The sequence below is a fragment of the Clinocottus analis genome, unplaced genomic scaffold (genome assembly GCF_023055335.1).
Source record: "Clinocottus analis isolate CAN_PGR_092001 unplaced genomic scaffold, fCliAna1.0.p SCAF_8, whole genome shotgun sequence".
NCBI classification, from domain to species: Eukaryota; Metazoa; Chordata; class Actinopteri; order Perciformes; family Cottidae; genus Clinocottus; species Clinocottus analis.
The window spans coordinates 4,989,738-4,997,818 of NW_027176240.1; the positions used below are offsets into that span (position 1 = coordinate 4,989,738).

An 8,081-nucleotide genomic window follows, 5' to 3' on the forward strand; every position below is an offset into this window, starting at 1 on the left:
CCTCTCCCCTTCACCCCTCACGCAGATGCTTATCATAAACCGGATAGATTCTCATGAAGTGTCTACTTCAAACTGAAACATATTCATTTGGGTTAAAAATGAATAAATTAAAAATATATATATTTATCGCAGATTTTATTATTAGAATTTCTTAAATTATCTAAATGAATAAAGTAACAGATGATTTGTGGTAATATTAAAGTGCAGGGTTTACACATAGAAATGTGTCAATTATTTATTGATAAACTGCTTTCTAATTGACTTTCTGTACATATTTTATTATTATTTATTACATCTCTCATTTTATGGTTATAGTTGCAGACGTGGTCGATTAACTGACGTGACATTACCAATCATATATAAACCCCAAATTCCTTTTAACTGTATTATTGTGACAATTTGTCTAACTCCAAGTGAACTTGGATCAAAATGATCTCAACCGATTGGAGGGGAGAAAACTCGAATCGCCGGAATGAGTCAAGTTTATCTGTGTTCATATCTATTTATGATATTTTTGTTGTCTCCGGTGGACAGAAATTTCACATTTCACGTGAAGGAAATGATGAAGTGACTAACTTTACAGGTCCAGTTGTTGTGGAAGGTCGTGATGGCTTTGTGAGAGCCGCTGGAGGCGCGAGGCGTCCTGCAGCAGCTCTGTGCGCTCTGGCGCCATCCTTCCCTCAGCTGCGGGACCAGCGCTGCTCTCCACACACACACACACACACACACACACACACACACACACACACACACACACACACACACACACACACACACACACACACACACACACACGCACACACACGCACACCAGCTCTGCGCTCTTTGGCTGCCCGAGGTGTCCGTCAAAGTGAAGGTGAAGAGAGAGAAAAAAGTGTTTAAGAAGAAAAAATCCGAGCAATATTTCTATTGGTAGGCGGGCTGGTCGTGAAGGGAACAATCGCGTCGACTTTGCCAGGGAGCCACCTCAAAGCGTATCGGGTTACTTTGAGTGACAGCGTAACCATGGCAAATAATTTGACTAAGGCTATTGTCTTATCCTCACCATCCCCGGGTCAGATAACCGACCAATCAGAGTTCATATAATCGCTTGTCTTGCCAGCTTAGAATAATATTATTAAAACGAGCCAGCGAGCCCGGTCTCCGGGAGAAGGTTATGTGGAAACGGCACAGAAAAGGTGGAGGAGGACGGCTGAAGGAGAAGCAACTTTCTCTCTTTCTCACCAACTACATGAGGATTTGTCGCCTGGGGTTCCGCATGGCTGAATGGACTTGAGTTTACTCCACATACGCAGTTGGATGTTACACCTAACCTGGGGCTGTTTTAAGTTTTAGGTTTGCTCTTTTTTTTTTTTTTTTTGAGGGGGGAACTTTTTGTCACTTATGGACTTAACGCGTTTTGATTTAATGTGAGACAGAGAGGAGAGCCGTGGAAGTAAGGCACGCTATAATCTCTATTGATTTACGTTGTCGCCATGTCCATGCTTCCGACGTTTGGCTTTACGCAGGAGCAAGTCGCGTGTGTTTGCGAAGTTCTCCAGCAAGGGGGGAACATCGAGCGGCTGGGTCGCTTCCTCTGGTCCCTCCCGGCGTGCGAGCACCTCCACAAAAACGAGAGCGTCCTCAAGGCGAAAGCCGTGGTCGCTTTCCACCGCGGGAACTTCCGAGAGCTCTACAAGATCCTGGAGAGCCACCAGTTCTCGCCGCACAACCACCCGAAGCTGCAGCAGCTGTGGCTCAAGGCGCACTACATCGAGGCGGAGAAGCTGAGGGGCCGCCCGCTCGGCGCCGTGGGGAAGTACCGCGTCCGGAGAAAGTTCCCCCTGCCTCGCTCCATCTGGGACGGGGAGGAGACGAGCTACTGCTTCAAGGAGAAGAGCAGGAGCGTCCTGCGGGAGTGGTACACCCACAACCCGTACCCATCCCCGCGGGAGAAGAGGGAGCTGGCCGAGGGCACGGGGCTCACCACCACGCAGGTCAGCAACTGGTTCAAGAACCGGCGGCAGCGAGACCGAGCAGCGGAGGCGAAGGAGAGGTAGGAGGCTTAATAAAGTACTTTGTGTGCGTCTGAGAGTATGAGATCACGCGAAAAGTAGACATGCATTGGGTTTAAAACAGGCACAAACAGCCGTTGGCTCGGTGTGATTTGCTGACCTACATCTGGCAATTTAACGCACTGGCCGAATGTTTTTATATTTTCAGCTCTCGACTAATCGCTCCAAGTTCTCTCCACGCTTATGTGTCTATTGGGGGAACATTCTATTAGAAACAGGCCTCCCGTTTTCACAGCGTTGGCTTCGGCATACGCTCACGTCCCATTGTTGTTGGTGTGTTTGTGATAATTGTGCAGGCCGCGCGTAAAAGTTGAAAGGCGGAAAATGAAAGGCTCGTCGTCAGGTAAATTACAAGGTTATAAAAAGTTGCATTTGTGCCACTTTTATGTTTTGAATCACACTCATTATCACATGCACACACTTTGACATTAGGATCAGAGACACGAAACACGTTTTAACCTTCCAGACACGGGAGGGAACATCTCCGAACACGTCTCGAAGTGGTTTTGCGGTGTGTGTGTGTGTGTGTGTGTGTGTGTGTGTGTGTGTGTGCGTGTGTGTGTGTTGATGTGGCGGCCCTGCATGCAGCCTTCTCTATCAGCCCGGTAAAGTTTCATTTCATTAGGACTCGTTTGTACTTTTCAAAGTTTGGGAGTTACGCAGACAGGCGCGCGGAGCGGTCTGGAGACGTGTTGAAGTCAGGTGCTCGCTGGGTCGGTGTCTTCTTTCAGCCTCTGGCCACTAATTCGGGCTGAAAGCTCCACGTAAATCATGTCTTCCCACTGAGAAAAAGCCGTACTCACCACGGAAACACAGGAACTGTACGCCATTCAACAAGCACACGTTTAGCAGGAAATTAGAGCTGTCATTTATTCAGACACAGAGTCTGAGGCGTGTTTACCCACAGGTTGAATTAGTTAAACACATAATGCAGGTTCAGTGAAGTGATTATTCCAATGGATTAGTTTCCCACGAACACATTAATATTCACTACACCAAGCATTTGGTCATAATGTATATATACATATATATTGTACTTTGCCTTATTAATATCCCAGTTGGCTACACACACACACACACACACACACACACACACACACACACACACACACACACACACACACACACACACACACACACACACACAGCATGGACACCACTATTTTATTTAATGTGTGTTTGTATATGTGTACGTGTGTGTGTGAGGTTTTCTAGCATATTTCAAATGCATGCATGTATTTTAATACAAAATAATTGACATATTTAGTGTAGTTTGTGTCTTTAATCTTAAAATGAGTCCCAACTTGAGCAGATCTTTTTTTTTTTTCCCAGGCGGACTGATATGTTGCAAGAGTTCCTCTGTACTCTTTCACCACAATGATGTGATTTCATTGTATTATTTGTATTGTTTGTGTCGGCAGGGAAAACAACGAGAACTCCAACGGCAATAGTCACAACCCATTGACTTCTTCCATGAATGGAAATAAATCTCTATTGGGGAGCTCGGACGACGATAAAACGCCCTCGGGGACCCCGGATCACACGTCCATGAGCCCGGCTCTGCTGCTGGGCTCGAACACCGGGTTACAGTCGCTGCACGGCCTCGCGCCCCCGCCGGGACCCAGCGCCATCCCGGTACCCGGCGGCGTAGACTCGGTGCACCATCACCACTCAATGCACCACGACTCCATACTGAACCCTATGTCTTCTAATCTAGTGGACCTCGGCTCCTAAAAACGGCACAGAAGTGGGGACAGAGAGCACAGATGTTTCTTCTTCTACGTCTTTTTTTTTTTCCTTTCTTTTTGGAGGAGGAAGTAATTTACGAGGTGGCGTGAGTCAAGCTTCAAGCAATTGCGGCGAGGTGCAAGGCAGACAGACTGGAACACTACAGCCACCGTAACAAATCATTTAGCCTCATATTCAAACCTATAAAGTCATTTTAGACAAGGGGGAGGAATCTGCCATTGGGCGCCCTTATCCCCAAATTAAACTCCCGCTTGTTTCGTCTCGAAAAAAAAGTTTCAAGGCAACAAAAAAAAAAGCACTTAAAAAATCAATTAAAACAGCTGTACCATTTTTTTCTCTCTTTACTTTGATTAAAGGGGAATTATGACTTGTTAAGACGGATCATTTTTGCAGTGCAGACAAAAGGCGAGGTGGATGTCAGACGTTTTAGGTATATAAAAAAAAAAAACTTGGAAAAAAATCATGAAAAAAAAGTATTTTACCGGAATGTAATAACGTAACATGCTATATTGTTGAAAACAATAAAATGTCTTAATTCTTGTTACCATTACCGTTGTTATTTTAGGGGTTTAGATATATCAGCAGACTCTAGGCACCGTGTTGAAGGTACCCCATCGCCTTTTTGTTTACATTACAGGGTTTTCCAAGAGAGCCATACGCAGTTTTATTTTGAAGGGGTTTGGGGAGGGGGGAGGGGCATGATGGGGGATGATATTCTCAAGTGTCTTATAAGAGCCGTGATAAGATGAAATATCTTAATCTCTTGATATTATTATTGTCATTTTCATTTGGAAAGAGACTGCATGTAAACTTTGCGATACATGATGAAACATAAAACGATTCACCTATAGTTTCATATACCCTTTACAATAAAAGAAAAACAATCCATGGATTGCAAATCGAGGATTTCTTTGATTCTGAATGACTCTTGATATTTTATTTTTGGTGTGTGTGTGTGTGTGTGTGTGTGTGTGTGTGTGTGTGTGTGTGTGTGTGTGTGTGTGTGTGAAACCAAACTGTTGATCATGGTGTGTCTCTTACCTCGTTATTCATTTTCAAGATGAGTGACATTTAAAAAAAAAAAAATTAACAAAAATATTCCCACGCTAGAACAGCTGTAGGCAAATACAAATATGCATATCTACACAGTCACATGTGATTAAGTTAGTGCAGAATAAATGTGTGTGCATTTAAAAAAAAAAAAAAAAAACATTATTGATTTGCACTTTTTTTTTGTATTTTTGCGAATCTGACTGTGATTGCAGAAATGGACATTTATGATTAACACAAACTTTAACTTATCTAACCCGGCAGTGGGTTTAAAACTGGTTCCCATGATGCTTCACTATTTCCTCTGGCCTGTTAAAACAGCAGTTTCCAAATAACGTGAGATAAATGTATAATCAGATTACCCCTAAAACAATCAAGCGCTCTTCGCCTCTGACACGTGTGCCTGCTCTAAGAAAGAGGACATTGTCCTTTATGTGTGTCAGTCTGCAGGCGTGCACGGGTCGATATATTCCGGATTATCTTCCATCTGATCATGCTTCAGGGGAAGTCGTTCCTCCCTAAAAAGTCGCTTCCAGGCTCCTTGGCTTTTGCAGTAGAAAAAGAAATTCAAGAACTTTAATTATGTGAAAAGAGGAAAGTAGTACAGCTTTTTTTCATTCTGTGGGAGACATACTTTTATAGTATTACATTGCTCTATTATACGAGATAGTTCAAAGCAGATACTGTCTGGTTTTCTTTTTCTTTATTCTAATGTGCGTTTCTTTTAAGTGACGTTCAGCGATTTAAGGTCAAAGTTCACGCGAGTCACAATGGCCGATGTTAAAATGGCAAAACGAGAGAAAGAAAGAAAGAAAGAGAGAAAGGGAGACGTAATCTGGTGCATTGCTAAAACAACACCATAAGAGGCTGGCATGTGGCCTTCGTGGGCAACTCAGAGGGCGAAATGTGGACGCGCTGCTCCACCCCGGGACCCTTCATGTCCAAGTGACGACACCTTATCTCTCCGCGCTCCGCCGAGGAGAACAAAAGTTCCGTATGGCGGAGTCCAAAAAAACAACAAAAAAAGAAAAAGAAAAAAAGAAAACACAGAGCTGGAAACGGGCGTTGAAAGAAGACACTTTGTTTGAACAGCTTCAGCCGCGCAACACCTCCAGCAGCCCTCTCCCCTCCACCAGGCTGCTGCCCGAGAAGAAACCTAAAACAACTTCTTCTCCACCTTTCATACTTTCACTAGTCGCTTCAGTATGTTCCCTCTTCAAGGTTCAAGTGCTACTGCTTTGCTCCCTGTGCATTTCATGCCATTTGTCTTTCGTCTTATTATCATAACAATAACAACAGTCAAATTGGCACACGTCGGTGCCTTATCTTGATCATCGTATACAGCAATAGGCATCTCTCAGCTATTATCAGACGGATTTGAGACAATAACAATCATGTCTAATTAAAACCATAAATCACACTGATGAGGTCTTAACGGCATGTCTCGTAGTTCACGCGTTAATTAGCTGTCAGGTTAACGTGCCAATGGGTGGAGCACTCCTGAGGTTTGAATGCGTAAAACAACAGCAGAAGGAGCACAAATGGTCCTGTAATGAGCGCTCGCGCAGGCCCCGGGCGGCTCTGAAAAGTGTACAAAAAAGGAGTGTGAACTGTTCTGTGACAGGCGAAGGATCGGTGGCACCTTGTCGGACACGGCTTCTGGCCAACGACCCGCGCATGCGCACGCAGCTCACAAGCGCTCGCTTTGTAATTAAGGAGGACTCGAGTGCGTCGAGGCCACTGAAAACAATCCTGTGAGGAGACATAACAGCGAATAGTTGGTCTCTCACCAAACCAACTCTGTAAACCCCACAAAGAGTTGGGATGCTGGGCTCCTCGAATGCCATGAGGCTATTAAATGTGCTTTTTTGGGGGGTAGAAGATGTTGTGAAAAAGTTCTAACAAAGTTCCGTGATTCTGGGCAAATAAAGGAGAGGAGAAAAAAAAAAAGCATATCAGGACGAGCAGCCAGACAGGTGTGAACTAGTCGTGGTTTCTCGCCCAAATGCATCTGCAGGCTTCTTAATCTCTCACCGCGGGGGGAGGATGTTGCGGAGATTAAACGTCAAGTGTTCAACAACTGTAGACAAACAATCGTGTTGAAAAGAAGTTAACGCCGCTTGGCCCCGGGAAACAAAAGCAGTAAAGAAGGAGCAGAGAATGTGGAGCCCTGGCCTCGTAAAGATCACAAGTATTCACTTATAAGAACATTAGGGTTTAAAAAGAGTTGTTCTCACCCGCACTCTGTTTTTGTTCCACGACTGAGCAAATTATGTGAGTGCTTATAGTCTTCATAATTACACCGCCGCAGAAGCTTTAGCACACACTGTAATGCACGCGCTCGTTTTTCATGCAACTTTGGGTAATAATAGAGTTTGATTGTTGTTTAATTTATGCAGCCTTATCAGTTTAAATACGTGAAATAACGCGGAGGATTTCATGTCAAATTAAATCCTGCAGCTTGTAGCACACATCATATTTTTACTTTTGGTTACTCATAAATTGTATTTGCAATTTTCTTTTTTTTTTATCGCGTAAAATAGCAGATACGTGTATTATTTTTGTTGCGTTAGGTCAAGCAGATATTGAATTTGAAAGTTTCTTATCTTGATTTAATTGAGCTCAACTAATTTAAATTCATGTTTTTCCGGTAATAATTTGTAGTGGAGTGGATTTGAGAGTCTTTTGGTCGTTTCATATTAAAGGTTAAAGAATGAAGGAAAGAGTCTAAATAAAGAGGCAAAACAATACATAACGCTGATTTATATTGTGTTTTATTGTATTTATTATTTTATTATGTATCCATTATAATTGATTATTTTGGTTGGATCTTTCAACTAACACAACGCACATTTAAATGTATTAATATTGAAGTATAATTGGCATTGCCTACATGATGCTCAGCTGTTTAATTGACGCGGCGTTTCTTTCGAAATATTTTGCGAATCTGTAATTTATTTTCATCAAATGTATTATTTTCGACAATAAGGCTCGCTCCTTCTTTCATACAGTTAGAGGAGGGAAAGATTTAATCAATTGACTTTTCTTTTTTAAATTCAGTGAGCCTTTGTCGATATCACGTGATAATGAAGCTGCAGGGAATATTGATGAAGCAATTAGGTAACAAAAAAATGAAAAAAGATCTCCCAATGGTTTTTTCCCCTTCTTTTTTCTAAGGAAAAACTTTTTTTTAAGTCAAATTAATTATTTAAAAAAAGGTGTTCTGTG

General features: G+C 42.9%; 1 protein-coding gene across 1 annotated transcript; it reads left to right on the plus strand.

The window, feature by feature from the left end:
- The first annotated feature begins 1,164 nt into the window (after positions 1–1,164).
- On the plus strand, positions 1,165–4,475 carry six2a (SIX homeobox 2a). The gene is made up of 2 exons (XM_068568052.1): positions 1,165–2,035; positions 3,476–4,475. The coding sequence occupies exons 1-2, from the start codon at positions 1,476–1,478 to the stop codon at positions 3,786–3,788; spliced, it is 873 nt and encodes a 290-aa protein (XP_068424153.1). The 5' UTR covers positions 1,165–1,475; the 3' UTR covers positions 3,789–4,475.
- The last annotated feature ends 3,606 nt before the right edge of the window (positions 4,476–8,081 follow it).